At 47.3% G+C, this 18,770-nt stretch overlaps 3 protein-coding genes across 5 annotated transcripts; 1 reads left to right on the forward strand and 2 right to left on the reverse strand.

Annotated features, from left to right (window-relative positions):
• Window positions 1–1,865: 1,865 nt before the first annotated feature.
• CD14 (CD14 molecule) lies at window positions 1,866–4,790 on the reverse strand. Its single transcript, XM_068979652.1, has 2 exons — window positions 4,618–4,790; window positions 1,866–4,530 (listed from the first exon to the last, which is right to left on the reverse strand). Exons 1-2 carry the CDS (start codon window positions 4,618–4,620, stop codon window positions 3,412–3,414), a joined length of 1,122 nt encoding a protein of 373 aa, XP_068835753.1. The 5' UTR covers window positions 4,621–4,790; the 3' UTR covers window positions 1,866–3,411.
• A 6,352-nt stretch (window positions 4,791–11,142) lies between these two features.
• TMCO6 (transmembrane and coiled-coil domains 6) lies at window positions 11,143–16,941 on the forward strand. 3 transcript variants are annotated; one of them, XM_068979825.1, is made up of 12 exons: window positions 11,143–11,278; window positions 11,396–11,508; window positions 13,244–13,359; window positions 13,466–13,649; window positions 13,948–14,052; window positions 14,215–14,300; window positions 14,505–14,621; window positions 14,828–14,939; window positions 15,043–15,229; window positions 15,373–15,467; window positions 15,849–16,016; window positions 16,248–16,941. In XM_068979825.1, the coding sequence occupies exons 1-12, from the start codon at window positions 11,194–11,196 to the stop codon at window positions 16,359–16,361; spliced, it is 1,482 nt and encodes a 493-aa protein (XP_068835926.1). In that variant the 5' UTR covers window positions 11,143–11,193; the 3' UTR covers window positions 16,362–16,941. The 3 variants fall into 3 exon arrangements, with proteins under 3 accessions (XP_068835926.1, XP_068835927.1, XP_068835928.1); XM_068979826.1 differs by having other exon boundaries at window positions 14,215–14,299; window positions 14,486–14,621; XM_068979827.1 differs by lacking the exon at window positions 15,849–16,016.
• NDUFA2 (NADH:ubiquinone oxidoreductase subunit A2) lies at window positions 16,666–18,742 on the reverse strand. The gene is made up of 3 exons (XM_068979828.1): window positions 18,615–18,742; window positions 18,386–18,492; window positions 16,666–16,954 (listed from the first exon to the last, which is right to left on the reverse strand). Exons 1-3 carry the CDS (start codon window positions 18,713–18,715, stop codon window positions 16,863–16,865), a joined length of 300 nt encoding a protein of 99 aa, XP_068835929.1. The 5' UTR covers window positions 18,716–18,742; the 3' UTR covers window positions 16,666–16,862.
• Window positions 18,743–18,770: the final 28 nt, after the last annotated feature.

Raw genomic sequence — 18,770 nt, forward strand, 5'->3', positions numbered from 1 at the left:
TGTTAACCACATAAATCCATCCCATGATTGTGGGAAGTTTTATTCCTTCCCTGAATTTTTCCTTATTGCTCTGATTAAGCTTGAGTAACTTTAGAGGAAAATTCATATTTATGGCGAAGGTCACAGCAGGTATTATTTATTGGCCAGGTGAGAGGATCCCACCTAGTAATATCAAGAGTGGTCTGACAGGACTGAACTTTCTTTCTTCTAGAGTAAATCTCCTCACAACTAGAGATCCTGCATGCCCCAAGGAAAATCATATATCCCATGTGTCACAACTAAGACCTGGTGCAACCAAATAATTTCTAAAAAATTTTAAAACAAGGTAAATTTCCTAAGGGTCATCCAGTGAGAGCCTTGGAGTGGAGAAATCCACCAAGGTAATCTGGAAGTACTAAACACAGGTTTTTGTCCATAAATACAACAACTGGATTGATTTTTTAAAAAAAACTAGCATAGAATCGTGCCCATGATAGAAAAACATTTGATTTATATGCAAAGGTCCAAGAAGTTAAGGAAACATCAATGATCATATGGATCAGGCCTAGCATCTTGGGTAAGCTGTCTACTTCTGATGTTGTCTGCTTCTTGTCCTGGTGTAGGTGCAGTTTCCTCTGTTTGAATGTCATTTCAAGGTGACTTTGAGGTCAGCAACCCTCTCTGTAGATAAGTCCAATGTAGGGGCCTTCGGAAGTAGGAATTAACCCAAGAATCTGTTTCTCTCAGTTTCACTATGCATGAGTAGTTAAGAGTACCTGGGGCATCCCTGGTGGTTCAGTGGTTAGGAATCTGCCTTGCAATGCAGGGGACACACATTTGATCTCTGGTTTGGGGAGTTCCTACACGCTGCAAAGCAAGTCTGTCTACCACAACTACTGAGTCCACGCGCTGCAACTACTGAACCCGTGCTCTGTAACTGGAGAGCAGACACTGCCCACCATAGCTAGAGAAAACCTGCATGCAGTAATGATGACCCAGCACAGCCAAAATAAGTACAAGAGTACCTGATAAAAGTCCCCACAGTCTGTTTCAATTCAGCAGTTTCTACACACTAACAATGAACAGTCTGAAAAGGAAATTAAGAAAAACAATTCCATTTAAAATATCATCAAAAATAAAATAAAATACTTGGAAATTAAAGAGATGAAAGACATGTACAGTGAAAACTACAAAAATTGCTGAAAGAATGAAAAAAGATACAAGTGGATGGAAAATCATCCCATGTTCATGGATTGGAAGACAATATTATTAGGATATCAACACTCTCCAAAACAATCTACAGATTTAATTAAATTCTTATCAAAACCTAGCGGCTTTTTTTTGCAGAAATAGAAAAATCCATCCTAAGATTCATATGGACTCTCAAGGGACCCCAAGAAGCCAAAGCAATCTTGAAAAGAAGAATAAAATTAGAGACCTCACACGTCCTGATTTCACACCTTATTACCGAGGTAACCAAACAGTATGGTACTGGCATGAAGACAGATATATTGATTAGTAGCATTGAAAAGAGCCCTGGAGAAGGGAATGGCTACCCACTCCAGTATTCTTGCCTGAGAAATCCCATGGACAGAGGAGCCTGGCAGGTTACAGTCCATGGGGTTGCAAAAAACACAAGTTAATGACTAAACCACTACCACCACCGTTGAATGGAGAGCCCAGATATAAAACCTGACATACATGGTCAAATGATTTTCAAGGATGCCAAGTCCATTCAGTGCCTTTTCAAAAAATGGTATTGGGAAAACTATCGACATGCAAAAGTGTTGGGAGGCAGATATATTGAATAATATCCATCGGACTGAGAAAGAACTTTGAGATGAAAAAACGAAGCAGGCAACTCCATAAAGTACAGTTTAAAGTTTATTGTGGGTACTGACATACAGCCATGTTACTTACATAATGCGAGTGTTGTGAATTTACATACAGCCAAGATCCAGAGGCACTCACAGATGCACTCTGAGACGGGGATACCTGAGATTTAAAGTGGTCAAGGCTAAGAACAGAATTTGACTACCAAGTAAGCTGCACATCTGCATCCAAGGGAACCTGGGCTTTTTCCTCCCTGAGGGTCTCATGACCGTTAACCATCTGTGTCAGCAAAAGGTATCCTTCCAGTTTTCTTTTTTTTTCCTTCTAGTTTTCATATCAGATGAAGGCAAGAGTGAAAGCTGTTAGGTAACTTGTCTGGCTTGGGTACACTTCTTGTGAGTAGAGTAAAGCTCAGTTGTGCAGAGAGTGGAGGGGGCAGGACTGTGGGCCTAAGATGAAACTGACAAAATGGAACCAGTGAGGTTTGGCCACACAGATTGTCAGTTTATTTAGCTGTCCCTGTGATTCTTTGAGTCTGATGACCTGTGTAACTCTCCCATCAATGTAATAATGTACACTCTCTGTTCCTATCTGTGTGGTTCTGGACACTGGAGGGAGGCAGGCAGGAGAAGGGCTATGTTTACATGCCTCTCCCCACTCCTCTTCAGGTCCCCGTTGAGGCATATCTAGATCCCTTACGGATGTGACTGCCTTCTTGATGTGGTGAAGAAGGAACCCTTAGAAGGAACAGTCCCTCTTGGTTGATGTCCTGGGTCTCTGAGATAATGTGGTTCAGGGGACATATACTGTTAATTGCCGTGTGCAGGGGTCCAAAGAAGCTGTGAAGGGTCTAAGATGTTATCCTGTTTGCAAATCAAAGAACAATCATACATTTGTATATTAACATAATTGCAAAATCTCTGGTTCAGAGAAGTTAAATTACAGCATCTTGCATCAGTTCCCCATTCTCAAGCTTCCCCGTTATTACTGGACAGAGTGAAAATCAGTGTACCTTTGTGGGCAGGGGGGCTCTACACTACAGGAGAGCAACCCTGAAATTATAAACCTCAGAGCTTAGGTAGAATGAGTGGCATAGCTGTGTTTCCTCACTGGAGTAAGAATAAGGAAGAATAAGTAAATGGCTCCGGGTTTTATTACCTTGGAGAGAGAGCAGCTGGCTCCTGGAAAATGCACCAGAGAGGAAACATTCAGTATCCTTCCAAGCATGTTTACCATTCAAACATCCTTTAACACAGGTTCTAGTAATCTGTTCAGAAAACCTCGAATGGCAGGGAAACCCTTGGTTCTCCCACACAGCCCTAGACATGCTTCCCTATCCCTTCTGCCCCCGTGGTTCTTTTCTATGGTGGGGCGGGTACGGTTTCTAGCAAGTTAGGATGAAGAAAGTTTAAGTATAATGGATTCCCTGCCCAGCAGTGTGCCCAGTAAACATCTGCTGAGTGAATGACACGGATCTGCTGTTTAAGATTTTAATAAGGATGGGGCAGAAGGCTGGTTGGTTGAGATGTCCTGGCGAGGGTCTCCCGGAGCCAGGGCGATCTGAGCCAATTCATTCCTCTCCCCGCTCTTCCCCCGACCTTACGCGAAGCCTCGGGCTCCTTGAAGCAGCGCCAGGGTTCCTGATACCCCCATGGTCAAGGCCGAACGCGCACAGGCTGGGACCACGCCGGAGATCATCGGGTCGTCTTGGTGCTGGAGGGCTCCAGGGTCCAGAAAGGGATTTCCGTCCAGAGTCAGGTCATTTACCTCGGGCAGCTCGTCTCGCCGCGGCTCCCTGCTTAGCTTGTTGCAGCTGAGATCAAGCACGCTGAGCTTGGGCGGCAGTCCTTTAGGCACTTGCTCCAGCCCAGCGAACGACAAATTGAGAGAGCTTAGTGCACTGGGCCAGACACATCGGGTAGCGCCCGGGGCGGTGACGCGCAGCGAGTTGTGGCTGAGGTCCAGGCTTTGGGGCTGCACCCTCGCTGCCGCCAGCGCCGCGCACACGCCGCTCGGCGTCTCCATCCCCGCGTTGCGTAGCGCTAGATATTGGAGGGCCGGGAACTTGTTCGGACAGAGAGCCGCCATCAGCCCGCTGTCGCCGAGACTGGGATTGTCAGACAGGTCTAGGGTGGTGAGCGCCTCGAAGGTGGAGAGCCCTGCGCACGGAAAGGCAAGCGAGTGTGCTTGGGCAATGTTCAGCGCCCTGAGCCCAGGCTTGAGCCACTGCTGCAGTTCGCCGAGCCAGGCACCTCCTGTTGCCCACGATACGTTACGGAGACTGAGGGTGGTGAGCGCAGGCCCAGTGGCTTCCAGAGGCGTCGGGGGCGTTGGGCCAGTTACCTCCAGGTCCTCAAGCGTCAGTTCCTTGAGACGAGAGTACCCGAGCGCGCGCAGAACGGCGACCAGAAGCTGAGCAGGAACCTGTGCAGCGCCCAGCTTGAGTCGCCGAACGCGCAGAGCCTTGATTGTGTCAGCATACTGCTTCGGGTCGGTGTTGGCTCCCTTGAGAAACTGGTCCAGGCTGTGGCCGCCGCCACGGATCTCCACCTCGACGGCAACCATACACTGAACGGCGCTAGACCAGTCAGGCTTCGGATCCGTGAAATTGCAGACACAGCGGAAATCGTCGTCGTCCAGCTCGCAGGGCTCTGTCGTGTCCGCAGACACACGCAGCAGCGGCGGCAGCAGCAGCAGCAGCAGGCAGGGCACGCATACCTGGAAAGACAGCGGTCAGGGCGGCCCAAGCCGGTTCCTAAGGTTCCCCCGATAGCCCACGCTTCCGCCCGGAGAGCATACTCTCACCATAGTCGGTAGATCCGCAGAGGCTCTGCCTCTCTCTGGTTGTCGGCTGGACTGTGGCTTCTTTCCTTTACAGTGGCTCACGCCGGCTTCCAGGCTCCACAAACCTGTCTTTATTCTTTGGAAGCCTCTGAGAGTTTATGTAACCTTGTGATGTCGCTCTGCTCCCCCTTCTTTGAACCCTGTCACTCCCCACGTTTTTTCCTCCTAGCCACCCCATTCGCTACTCTTCCTGGAAATTTCGCAATGAAGTATGTTGCCAAGAGAGGGGCTACAACAGGAAGGATCTTGCAAGGCCTCTATTCCTCTGACCCAGGCAGTGCCCAGATGACTCAGATGCCCCCAGGCTTGTTTGGGTTGGAGAAAAGGAGATCCCCAGTTCCTCAGGCCAGGATTCTCAATGTCCCCTGCCCCCATCCCAGTGATTCAGCCTGGATACTTTCCATAACTTTTCCCTAGTCTTGGTGGTTGTTATTAACTTCCTGTCACCCAAATTCAACTCCCTGAATATCCTCAGATATTTAACTGGATATTTTGTGGAAGAGACTGCAAACTTCATTTATTGACTCCAAGGGCTAGTTCGAGGGAAGGAAGTTGGTCTAAAGAACAGCTTCCCCCCACGTCCTTTTTTGTTTTGTGCTGACTTGTTCTTTAAATGTGTTTATTAAGAAAGTAACAGGTTTTTTTTTTTTTTTTTTGGCCCTGCTGCTTGTGTGATCTTAGTTCCCTGACCAGGAATTGAAAGTCCACACCCTTGTACTGGGAGTGGAGTCTTAACCACTGGACCACCAGGGAAGTTACAGACACAGCGGAAATCTTCATCGACCAGCTTTGGTGTGTCTTGCTGCTGCTGCTGCTAAGTCGCTTCAGTTGTGTCCGACTCTGTGCGACACCATAGACGGCAGCCCACCAGGGTCCCCCGTCCCTGGGATTCTCCAGGCAAGAACACTGGAGTGGGTTGCCATTTCCTTCTCCGTTGCATGAAAGTGAAAAGTGAAAGTGAAGTCACTGTCTTGTCCGACTCTCAAGACCCCATGGACTGCCGCCCACCAGGCTCCTCCGTCCTTGGGATTTTCCAGGCGAGAGTACTGGAGTGGGGTGCCGTTGCCTTCTCCAGGTGTGTCTTAGGAGAAGGTAATCCTGATAGGTTTTTTTTTAATTGAAGTATACTTGATGTACAATGTTACATGTAACAGGTGTGGAATGTGGTGATTCACAATTTTTAAAGTAACAGCTTTCTTAAAAGTAGAGAAGTCTATGTGTTGAACAGAGACACATTGGCCAAGTGCCTCACTCTCTTAGTTTCCACTTCTCTATCCCGAAATTTGAGAAACAAGATATTCCTAATATAATTTTCTCACTTGCACCTAGCTCTCTTCTGCCCTCTCCCCAGCACAATTCCTATGTCCTAGGAAGGAAAAGCTGGACCTATGTTGAATGAGGATTAATTAGTAACTCACCTACTCTTTCAAGAAAAGAAAAGCAAGTTTCCCAGAGGGTGGGGAAGTGTTACCAAGCCAGGTTCATTTGGCTAACAGGCATTAAAAGCCAAACACTGAAACACTGAAGTTTGTAGAAAGGATTTATTCCTGAGGTATCTGAGGAGCAGGAAAAACAAATCTCACATTTACCTCCTCAATGGAAAGGGGCTTAGGATATTTATGGGTGAAGGTTATAGATTGGTTGGAGGTGCAGAAGAAAGTAATTGGGGACAGGGAAAAAGGTGAGGTAATCAGTACTCTGCTCAGGTGTATCTGAGTTACATGCTTCTTCATGGGAGGGACATTCATAAAATGGTAGTATTAGCATGGTCTGAGGGTGAAGTTTTGGCCCTCTGACATCAAAAGGCCATCCATCCAGCACTCACACAGACCTGGTTGGAGGGTTGTGGTTTCAAGCAGTCTTAATCAGCTGGAATGTGAAGTGGACAAGAGCTGACTCTAAGTTCCTAAAAAATCAGCTTAAGGAACCATTACTATAATGATCCATACATCAGAGGTATTACCCACAAAGAGGTATTAATGGAGTCTTGTGACATACTGTGTAAGCTACATGAGGGTATGTAATTTGCAGGAACGATTAAGGCTAAGGCGAGCTTGATTGGTGAAGGCAAGTTACATGATATTATTTATTAAGCAAGTTATAGTTCAAGAGATCTAGTTGATGACTGCCCTCAGTTTCAGAAGGGCTATACTTTTAAAAGAGCCCTTGTAAGTCTGAACTTCTAGATTTCTGGGCAAAGAGCTACATAAAAACATTTGAATTCTCACTTCCCTTTTTCCCAGAAGTAACTACACATCTGTCCCCAATCCAAACAAGGAGCCCACATTGGACCACACGGCCTCCTGTATGTCCTGTTGGGCATGTCCTAATACCCAAAGTCATGCCTAAAGGCCAGACCATGTCACTGGGACATCCCTGGGGACCAAGATATGAGTATAGTTCAGTGTGAAATATACCAACTGACTGCAGTCAGGCAAACAGGCTTGGAATCCCAACACCACCACAAAGGGTGTAGTGGTAGCCCTTCATTGTTGTCTTCAGCAGAGTCTCTGCATTCAGAGGACCCATGCTACCGAAGCCTGCCTCCTCGGCAAATTCCATCACCTTAACAACGAAGATCTACTGTATGGTGCAGAAACTCTACTCAATATCTTATAGTAACCTGTAATGGAAAAGGATCTGAAAAAGAATATATATATATATATTATATATATATATATATAATATATATATATAAATGATTGAATCACTTTGCTGTACACCTGAAACTAATGTAACAAAAACGAACTATACTTCAATTTTTAAAAGTGATTTAAAAGATTCCATCGTCTTAGGGGAGACACTCCAAGTTAAGAGGGGCAATAATGGTTCTGCAAAGGTCCCCAAGTCACAGCTTCATTCAAAAAATATCATCATTTGTCTACCAAGTGCCAGAGCTGATGCCAAGCCTCTGGATGCTGATGTGACCATCACATAGCTCCTCAAGTACTCTAGAAGGTGGGGGAGGCAAATGCAGACACAGAACTACAGTCCATGGTGAACAGGATTCTTACACAGGAGAAAATAAGGACTTGTGGGAGCTCTAGAGAAAGAAACAGCTAGGCCTGTAATAGGACACAGAGCTGTTTCTTACAGGATTAACAGTGTTGCCAGGCAGATAAGTGCAACAAAACAAACAAACAAAAAACAAGTCCTCCTCCCCTACCAAAAAAGAAAAAACAAAAACAGTTTGGGCAGCTGTAACTGAGCAGACACTCTGGGCAGAGCATAGATTTTTCCCAGGGACTTGCCTTATCTTTCATATTATGAGAAAGAGGTAGGTGTCAGAAGCCAGCCTGTCCCATAAGGAAGGGGACAAGACCTAGATCCTATTCCCTAGCCAGATCATGGTGCATCGATAATGATACTCAGGGAATTCCCTGCTGGTCTGAGGGCTAGGGCTCCATGCTTCCACTAAATAAAATAAATAATGCTCAATAAATGTCCAGAGGCTGGATGGATGCTGGAGCTGAAAAGAAAATGTGGAGGATAAGATGATGTTCTGAAGATATTTAACTAGATGTTTTGTGGAAGAAATCAAAGACTTCCTTGACTGACTCCAAGAAGTGGAATTAAATCCAAAGGAAGGAAGTTGGTCTGAAGAACAGTTGGTTCGAAGTACACTTTCCTTTTCTGGATTTGTTCTTACTTGCACTTTTGCCTAAGTAGTAGCTTTCAAAAAATTGTTTCCGACTCTTTGCAACCCCACGGACTGAAGCACACCAGACTCCCCTGTCCTTCACTAACTCCCAGACTTTGCTCAGATTCATGTCCATTGAGTCAGTGATGTTATCTAACCATCTCATTCTCTGCTGCCCCCATGTCCTTTTGCCTTCAGTCTTTCCTAGCATCAGGATCTTTTTCAATGAGGCAGCTCTTTGCATCAGGTGGCCAAAGTATTGGAGCTTCAGCTTCAGCATCAGTCCTTCCTGAATATTCAGGATTGATTTCCTTTAGGATTGACTGGTTTGATCTGTTTGCTGTCCAAGGGGATCTCAAGAGTTTTCTCCAGCAACACAATTTGAATGCATCAATTCTTTGGCACTCAGCCTTCTTTTTGGTCCAACTCTCACGACTACTGAAATTTTTTTGGCAAAGTGATGTCTCTATTTTTTAATATGCTGTCCAGGATTTGTCATAGCTTTTCTTCCAAGGAGCAAGTGTCTTTTAATTTCAAAAGATCAGCAGTTTCTATAAGAATTCTTTAACTTTTTTTTCTTGGCACACACCTTGCCCAGGATCTTAGATCCCCACCAGGGAATGAACTCTCTGTCCTCAGCAGTGAAAGCATGGAGTCCTAACCACTGGACTACCAGGGAATTCCCTCAATAAAAATTCTTAAGTGCTACTAGGACTTTACTCTCTTGGAGTTGTGAAGGGGCTTTGGGAGGAGAAAACATAAAAAAATTACACTGTAACAATGACAGCTGTGAAAAGGGTTACGAAGAAGTGTATGGTGCTACATGCTCTCAAACAGGGGCATTGGTCCAGTTGTTCTGAGAAGGGCACTAGAGATCTTGAGGATGGTGTTAGTTAAAAGAAGGAGGCTGGTTTTAGTAGAGGTGGGGTGGTAGAAACTGGGCTCTAGACAACGGAACAGCCTGTGCAGGAGCCCAGAAGAGAAAAAAGTGCAAGGCTTGTTTAGGGAACGAAAATCCTAGGAGAGATGAGTAAGGCATGGCTGGAGAGGTATGCAGGAAATAGACCATGTAGGGCTTAGTTGGGCACAATTCAGATTTTTGAGGGTATGGAACAGTTTTTGTTTTGGCTGTGCCGCCCGGCTTTCAGTATCTTAGTTCCAGAGGGCAGATTGAACCTGGGCGTATGGCATTGAAAGCACCTAGTCCTAACCACTGAACTGCCAAGGAATTCCCTGGAACATGGTGTTTAATTCACTAGTGTTTCCCCATTACCTAGTAGATTAGTGGTACTCAAAGTTGATGAAACAATTACTTTATTGCAAAAATAATGCCATTCCCTTTTATGCAGAACAGTGATCCATAATTGTATTTGTCTCATTTTTCTCACCTGTAAAATTGGGATTTTTACTCTCCAAGCCAGGCTTCAGCAATATGTGAACTGTGAACTTCCTGATGTTCAAGCTGGTTTTAGAAAAGGCAGAGGAACCAGAGATCAAATTGCCAACATCTGCTGGATCACGGAAAAAGCAAGAGAGTTACAGAAAAACTCTATTTCTGCTTTATTGATTATGCCAAAGCCTTTGACTGTGTGGATCACAATAAACTGTGGAAAATTCTGAAAGAGGTGGGAATACCAGACCACCTGACCTGCCTCTTGAGAAATCTGTAGGCAGGTCAGGAAGCAACAGTTAGAACTGGACATGGAACAACAGACTGGTTCCAAATAGGAAAAGGAGTACGTCAAGGCTGTATATTGTCACCCTGCTTATTTAACTTATATGCAGAGTACATCATGAGAAACGCTGGACTGGGAGAAACACAAGCTGGAATCAGGATTGCCGGGAGAAATATCAGTAACTTCAGATATGCAGATGACACCACCCTTATGGCAGAAAGTGAAGAGGAACTAAAAAGCCTCTTGATGAAAGTAAAAGTGGAGAGTGAAAAAGTTGGCTTAAATAAAGCTCAACATTCAGAAAACGAAGATCATGGCATCCGGTCCCATCACTTCATGGGAAATAGATGGGGGAACAGTGTCAGACTTTATTTTTTGGGGCTCCAGAATCACTGCAGATGGTGACTGCAGCCATGAAATTAAAAGACACTTACTCCTTGGAAGAAAAGTTATGACCAACCTAGATAGCATATTCAAAAGCAGAGACATTACTTTGCGGACTAAGGTCAGTCTAGTCAAGGCTATGGTTTTTCCTGTGGTCATGTATGGATGTGAGAGTTGGACTGTGAAGAAGGCTGAGCGCCGAAGAATTGATGCTTTTGAACTGTGGTGTTGGGAGAATCCAACCAGTCCATTCTGAAGGAGTTCAGCCCTGGGTATTCTTTGGAAGGAATGATGCTAAAGCTGAAACTCCAGTACTTTGGCCACCTCATGCGAAGAGTTGACTCATTGGAAAAGACTCTGATGCTGGGAGGGATTGGGGGCAGGAGGAGAAGGGGACGACAGAGGATGAGATGGCTGCATGGCATCACTGATTCGATGGACGTGAGTCTGAGTGAACTCCGGGAGTTGGTGATGGACAGGGAGGCCTGGCGTGCTGCGATTCATGGGGTCGCAAAGAGTCGGACACGACTGAGCGACTGAACTGAACTGAACTGAGAGGTCCCTTCCCTCAATTAGTAGCCCCTCTCCGCCTTCGCCCCACTCAATCCTGTCTTTGCATCTTCCCTCCCTCTGTCTGCCCCACCCTCTCGTCGCTTCGCGCAAGCTGGCCTGTGGTCGCGCCCCCTCATTTCGCTCCGCCTTCCCTTCGCTTCGTGCCCCGCCCACTGGCACCTCCCTTTCCGCCCTGCGCTGTGCCTGCGCCGGCTGTGTCCTGTTTTGGATCTCTGGGTAAAGTTGTTGGCTCTCCAGTTCCTGCAAAATTTTTCCACTTCTATCATGTGGCGCGGACGGCGGGGCCTCCTCAGGCCTTTAGGCTGCGGAGTGGAGGAGCTACGGTGCCGCCGGCGGGAGCGGGAGGCAGGTGCGGGTGGGCGAGGAACACGGGAGGATGGGGTTATGGCGGTCGGAGATGGGGCAACGGGACGAGCCCTGGGTTGTGGGTTCTCCTCCCATGCTCAGCCGGCTCCTTTCCCCTCAGCACTGCGGAAGGCGCGGAGGGAGCAGCAGCTGGTCAGCAAGAGGCTGCTGAGAGACGAAGCTACGGAGGAAGCCGAAGGGGGACGTGTGGTCGTGATCCTCGGAGAAGCCCAGGTGAGCGGTCAGGGTGCGTGATGACAGTCACACCCACTAGGCGGCAAATTCCTTCTGTTGTACTCGAGGGTTGTCTCCAAACCTGAACGCGAACGCTTCAACACCTCTATCCGTCTAGTGCTCAGTCGCTTCAGTCTTCTCCGACTCTTTGTGACTCCCATGTACTGTAACCCGCCGGGCTCCTCTGTCCATGGGATTCTCCCGGCAAGAATACTAGAGTGGGTTGCCATTTGCTTCTCCATTCGTCTAGTGGGTCAAGCCAGAAACCAGGAAATAATTCTTGACAACTCTCTTCCTTACCCCAACACCAATACGTCATCAAGTCCTCCCCTCCCCTCCCCGCCGTTTTTTTGCCTCCTAAGTCTTTACATGGCGTTGCCGTCAAAATTGACAGTACCCTCTTCTCTGCATACTGAACAGAAGCCTTTTAACAGGTCATCTACCGAAATTTTGCCTCTCTCAGATTCATTCTTTGGGAGGGGGTTTCAGGATGGGGAGACAACCTGTACACCCGTGGCTGATTCATGTTGATGTATGGCGAAAATCACCACAATATTGTAAAGTGATTAGCCTCCTATTAAATTAATTTTAAAAAATTCATTCTTTACACATCAGGCAGATGCATCCAAAATCCATCCTGTGATCTACACACTCTAGCATAGTATAACCTCTGCCATTTGCAATCTTATCAGTTTACTCATTTCAGCCACATTGTCCTTTTTTCAGTTCTTGGAACAATATACCAGCCCCATTATTCTCCTAGAGCCTTTGCATTTGCTGCATCTAAAGTAGGTCTGCAGAATGTTAATTATACTAATTATTTGCTTATTTGTTACCTTTTTTCTAACTAGACGTTATCTTATTTGTCATCATTGAAAATTCAGATGCCTATATAGTATCTGGTGTATAGTAGATGCTCAGCATTTATGGAATAAGTGAACAAAAGAACTTATTTCAGGTTATTTCTTCATTTAGTAAGCATCAGGCATACCCTATGTTTATACTTTGTTTATGTGTGTAGTTTATGAAGAACTTATACCTAGGTTGTGTCATTCATTCATTGTGTGTCTATTTTGTACCAAGACACCTATGCTGGGTACTCAGGTACACAAAAAAGAGTCCCTTTCTTTGACATGTTCCCAACCCACTGAAGGAGACGGATGTGCTACTGCCTGTGGTGAAGGAAACATGAGGCACAGTAGAAACCACTGAATCTTTCAAAGGATACCAGAAAGAACTAACTTCCCAGAGGCAGTGAGAAGAGAAATCTGAAGGAAGTGGAGGACCTGTGGATGGTATCCCAGGCAGAAGGGATCGATATTGCAAAAGCTTGGAAACATTAAAAAAAATAATTCATGTTATGCTAAATGTCGTTGCAGTATCAGTTGTATGGGGACAATGGCTGGAGGGGTAGGTTATGCCAGGCTGGGAGGTTTAAATGTTATTCTTGAAATAACCCAGTAAGACACCAAAGTAGATGTTACTCCCATTTTTCAGGTGAGACACTGGGTTTAGTCCCTTGTAGAATAAGTGGCAGGGCTGGTATTAAACAGTTTTGATTTCCTCTTCAGTCCACTCTACTGCAGGGTTGGCATTTATTAGCCATAATAGTGTGAATGACAAGTTCTATATTGTACCATATTGCAGGGCTCACAGGTGGAGTCGAGCAGAACTCATGCCTTGCTATCTGGGATCGATGTGTTGCCATGTCTCATTTTCCTGCCCTGTGCTGCAGATCCAGGAGTTCCTGCGGTTGGCCCAGCGGGGGATAGAGGAAAAAGAGAGGGAGAGGGCTCTGGTCAGCCTTCGTCGAGGGTTGCAGCACCCTGAGACACAGCAGACCTTCATCAGGTCAGTGTGGATGATGTGAATGGGTGGCTGGGGCTCTGGGGGATGGACAGGGGTGTGGAGGGAATGGGCAGCTAGCTGAGAAGGACTCTGGTGCTCACTCACGTAGGCTGGAGGGCAGCATTCGGACCCTGGTTGGGCTCCTGACCAGCAACCAGGCCCTGCTGCAGCTTGAGGCGGCTCGGTGCCTTCATGAGCTCTCTCACTCTCAGCAGTCTGCGGTGGCTGAGGCCTGCCTGCCAGCCACTTCCTACCTTCTCACCTACCTCTCCGGTCACAGCCCAGACTTTATAGTAAGCCCTGTCCTGTCCTACCTTGTTCTTGGGTTGGATTTAAAAATTGTGCTTTTGGGTCCAGTTTGAGCTGGCAGGTAGGTAAAAGAGGAAAACCTGGTTCCGACAGCCACAGCCATACATGCACCGTCACCTGCCATTCCCGTGCTCAGATTCTCAGGGACTGGGATGCTTCATCTTTCCCATTCCCACCCCAGCCCCCACCCATGCCCTCCTCCCCTGCAACCCTGGCCCATCCACCCCCAGCCTGAGATCCTGAGGTAGGCCAAGTCCAGTGCTTTTGTTGTTCTGCTCTCAGGAGCTCTGTCTGTATACCCTGGGTAACCTGATTGTGGAGAGTGAGGCTGTGAGAAGGCAGCTTCTACCTCAGGGCATTGTTCCGGCCTTGGCTGCCTGCATCCAGGTGAGTGTCCACCTCCTTTCTTCCTCCTGGAGTACCCATCTCCTTACACGCCCCACCTGCTTTGGTTAGGCAGCTCCAGCCTCTTCTCTGTGCTAAGGGATTGAAAGTCTTAGGAAACTTTATGGCCTAGGTTCCAGAGTCAGATCCCTACTCTGCTTCTAGTCTCCCCATCTGACTGTGCTGGAAGCCCTTGGATATGCCTTGTCCCAGCTTCTGCAGGCTAAGGAAGCTCCAGAGAAGATTATCCCGTAAGTAAAACTTATGTGTAGGCAGGTGTGACCTACTGGATGCCTGAGTCTTGTTTCCAACGCATTGGACATTTCAACCCCATGTGCCTAACTGGGAAGAACTTTGGGTTTTGGGCACTTTCCCACCTGCTCTTCGGGTTTGGGAAGAGTGATTGACATCTTGCCTTCTGTGGTTCCTACTCACACCTCTGCTTCTACTGACAGCTTGGTCCTGGGCTCTACTCTTCCCCAGCACATACTGCAACTGTTACAACCTGGCCCAAAGCTGAACCTTGGGGTAGCCGTGGAGTTTGCCTGGTGCCTTCACTACATCATCTGCAGGTAATAGGGCAATTGGGAAAGTGCAACAGACTTCCTCTGGGGCTTCCTTCCATGATACTCAGGCTTTAGTTTCTGGAATTGTGGGGATGAGTTTCTGTCTTCTCTGGTCCTCTCTTCTTGGAGCTCAGGGAACACACAGACCTAAGCTGGTTGCCAGCTTAAGGAAGGACTGACTGAATAGTGACTGCTTGCTTCCTGTTGCCCAGCCAGGTCAACAATGCCCTGCTCATCACCCAGGGGGCTCTAACCACCCTAGGGCTGCTGCTGTTGGACTTGGCTGCGGCTGTCCAGAGAACTGAGGATGCAGGACTGGAGCTGGTATGTAGACAGGTCAATATCTGGGTGACCCTCTGATTCAGTTTCAGCTCATGTGCAGGTTGCCTCTTCCTCCTTAAACCTGAACCCCTACTTGTCTTTACAGCTGGTATGCCCTGTTGTTCGGTGTCTAAGCAACTTGCTGACAGAGGCAGCAGCAGAGACTGTGGGAGGGCCAATGCATCTCCAAGATGAGCGTGTTCTGGCAGCCTTATTTATCCTTCTGCAGTTCTTTCTCCACAAACAGCCCAGCCTGCTTCCTGAGGGCCTCTGGCTCCTTAACAACCTCACTGGTAAGCACCACGATTTGCCTTGGCCTGGACCTTTAGCTCCTGGGAATATTTCCTCTTGGTCTGGGCTGAGGTGGGTAGGATTGGGAGTGGGTTGGTTTCATGCCTGAGTTGGAGCAACTTCCCTCTGACATTTTCCCTTTCAGCAAACAGTCCTAGTTTCTGTACCTCCTTGATCTCCCTGGATCTGATTGAGCCCCTCTTGCACTTGTTGTCAGTGTCTAATGTGGTGAGCGTATTGGTAAGTATTTGGGTCCCTTGGGTCCAAGATATGGTGGCCTAAGTGTAAAACAGTGAGAGCAGACCTGAGCCCTCAGAAGTACCCTGAGCTGAGAGCAGGCAGGTGGTGTGGTATGGATTCCTTCAGGGCCAGACCATCAGTCACAGAACAGTATAGGTGTGCGTTCCTAAACTATAGTTTACTAGTTATTAACTAAGCTTCAGTTTCCTCACTTATAATTGGGAACAGTAATCCTACCAGAGGGTGCCTGAAGGGATTACAGAATATGCATATTAAGAGTGCTTGGCATGGTGACTGGGCATGTGGTCAGCACCCCATTCCAGCTATCATTAAAATCTTTGGGTTTCATTGTGGGTACTGTGTACATGTTTCCGTCTGCAGGTGCTCACAGTTCTGTGCAACGTTGCAGAGAAAGGTCCCGCTTACTGTCAGTATCTATGGCCAGGGCTCCTGCTCCCCACCTTGCTGGACACACTGGCCCTCTCTGACACTGAAGTAGTAGGCCAGAGTGTGGAGCTGCTGCAGCTGCTGTTCCTCTATCAGCCAGGGGTGGGTTTCTGGCCTTAGTCCCCAGTCCCCCTGTTCCACCATGGCCCCCTTCCTTACAGTCTTTAGTCATTTCTCTGGGCCTGGCTAGCCTAGGTGGGCTCCAGGTCCAAACTTCTGTACTCTTGTTGGGAATACACTCTTCCAAGAAGAGGTGGGCTAACTCAAGGCTGTGGTGTTTGTGTGCTGCCGCTCATGGACCCAGTGTTGAATCTCTTTCTTCCCTGCTCTCAGGCTGCCCAGGCCTTCTTGCAGCAGTCAGGGCTGCAGGCCTTAAAAAGGCATGAGGAGGTGGCACAGCTCCAGGATCGCGTGCATGCTCTCCAGCAGACAGCTCTTCATGGGTGACTTGACTTCTGAAAGTCATGTACTCCACTCCTTATCTCCCCTACTCCTCGATGTCCTGGCCTATAGAGCCCCTTTGGGGGTTTAGAACCATAAGGGTATCATGCCCTCAGCTCTTACACCTAAGCCTAAGCCAAGACCTCTGGATCCCAGCTCCTCCCCTTTCATCCAGCACTGTCCAGGCAAGAGGACCAGATGGAACTCAGTGTGGTATACTTAATATAGGTCCATGGAACCTCCTTTTTTCTTGTTCTTTCCCTTTCTTGGATTCAGTGGCTCATGGCTTTTGATGGGACAGAATAAAATAAGTTTTATTTTTATATTCAACTGCTTTCCCTCAGATGGTTGCACAATAAGGGTAGTTGGTGGGATGCAAATCAGATCATCTTTAGACAGCATTTTCAGCACAATCTTTATACAGAACAGAATACATTTCTCCACATTGTACTTAGTCCAGCAGAGCCCAGACTCTGGGGCTGTTGTTTTTAATCCTCAGTGGAGACTTCAGGCTTTGCTACTTAGCACATTCTCCAGGGCTCTAGTTACCTGATCAGCACTGAAGTTGTTCAGAGAGACATTCTTCTCTTGGCCAAATGCTGAGGAGACAGAAAGATTATTAATTATTCACTCTGCACTGTACAGGATACCAAAGTAGTCTTCCACTTACACTGTTGGTAGGATACGAAGGGTAGTAAAGAGATATGACCAAAATGTATTTGACATGCCTAGAATTTATCCAGTGGGTCTCTAACATATCTCGGAAGCCCAGGTCTAAGTAGAATTTTGGCTCATTCTGGGTGGTCATAATGGGAAGGAAAGTGTTTCAGGGAAGTTTTAAGGGGCATGGTAGCACTGAGTATTAATCATTGTCAGCAGAGTATTACATGGGCCTGCCTCTTAATTGTGCCCTTTTAATGGCTCCTATAGTTCATAAACTAAAGTTATTTGTGTTTCCATCTCCTCTAGTCTACTAGCTTTCAGAAGGAAAATTTTTTTCCTGCAAACAACTTTTAGTGCATGGCAAACTGCAGTTAGCTGCACTGTTAAAAGCAATCTGCCCTGGGTGTGACTCCCTGCCTTCCCCCAGACATTCCTAGGGCAAAGTGTAATTAAAAGCTGTGATTAAAAATACCATTATTCAGTGAGTGAAAGTGAAGTCGCTTAGTCGTGTCTGACTCTGCGACCCCATGGACTGTAGCCTGGCAGGCTCCTCCGTCCATGAAATTTTCCAGGCAAGAATACTGGGGTGGGTTGCCATTTCCTTCTCCAGGGGGTCTGCCGGACCCAGGGATCGAACTTTGGTCTCTCACATTGCAGGCAGACTCTTTACCGTCTGAGCCACCAGGGAACCCCAATTAATCAGTAAGCATTAATATTTATTGTGTCTCTCTGTTCAGGCAACATGAGAGTAGTTTTCAAATTGTGGTAAAATGACACAGGTAGTATGTTAATAAACACTTGGTAAAATGAAACAGGGTAAAGAGGCAATGTTACATAACTGGTCAGGGAATGCCTTTTTGAGGAGGTGATATCGAAATTCAGACCTACAAGATTACCTGAATTGTAACCTGAAAAGCCAGCTACTGAAGTCTGGCAGAAGTGCAGTCTAGGATTGGGGAACAAATGTAAAAGCTCAACCTTATGCATCTTAGCTGAAAAACGTTAGGTATGTTCCATACAATTGTTCATTCAGCGTTTTAATCTCTACAAGATGAGAAAAAGGAATCCACCCCTTATATACTTAAGGTTCAACAGATTTGGACAGGAAAGCACTCAACCTGAAGCCTGTTCTGAACTACAAAAACGATTCCTATGCAGGGCAGGGCCTGTCTCCACTTGTTACTTGGATACAAACACTCTGTAACTCTGCGAATGTATATTTCCTTATTTGCAACAAGATCAACAGCAAAGCTGAAGTCTGAGTCCCAGTCCCTGTGTAGGTTTCTGTGTGACCTTGGGCGGCCCTTTCTCTCTTCGAACCTTTGTTCCCCCTCCGGGGTCTCTGGTTCCCTGCGTCCCGCGCTCACCGTAGCGGGCCCAGAGCTTGGGCTGCACATCGGAGCACTCGCGGATTAGGATGGGCAGGTCGGGATTCGCTTTCTTCAGCTCCACATAGCGTTTCTCAATGAAGTCCCTGCGGGGAAGGAGAAAGCACCGCGCGTGCGGTGTGGGCACGGGCCTCTCCAGACACCCGGGAGGTCGAGGTCATGACCCAGGCGCCCCGAAGCCCACCCGCCTCACTGGGCCGCGCCTCACCTGACGCCCTGGCTGCCGGGCGAGCGCTGGCACAAATGGATACGAATTTCACGAAGGCCCAGTTTGCCTCTGACTCCACGAATCGCTGCAGCCGCCGCCATCTCGGCTAGTACTCAATCATCCACCCTAGACCTTCCGGCCAAGTAATCCTATCAA

Source organism: Capricornis sumatraensis, chromosome 9 (assembly GCF_032405125.1).
Source record: "Capricornis sumatraensis isolate serow.1 chromosome 9, serow.2, whole genome shotgun sequence".
Lineage (NCBI taxonomy): Eukaryota > Metazoa > Chordata > Mammalia > Artiodactyla > Bovidae > Capricornis > Capricornis sumatraensis.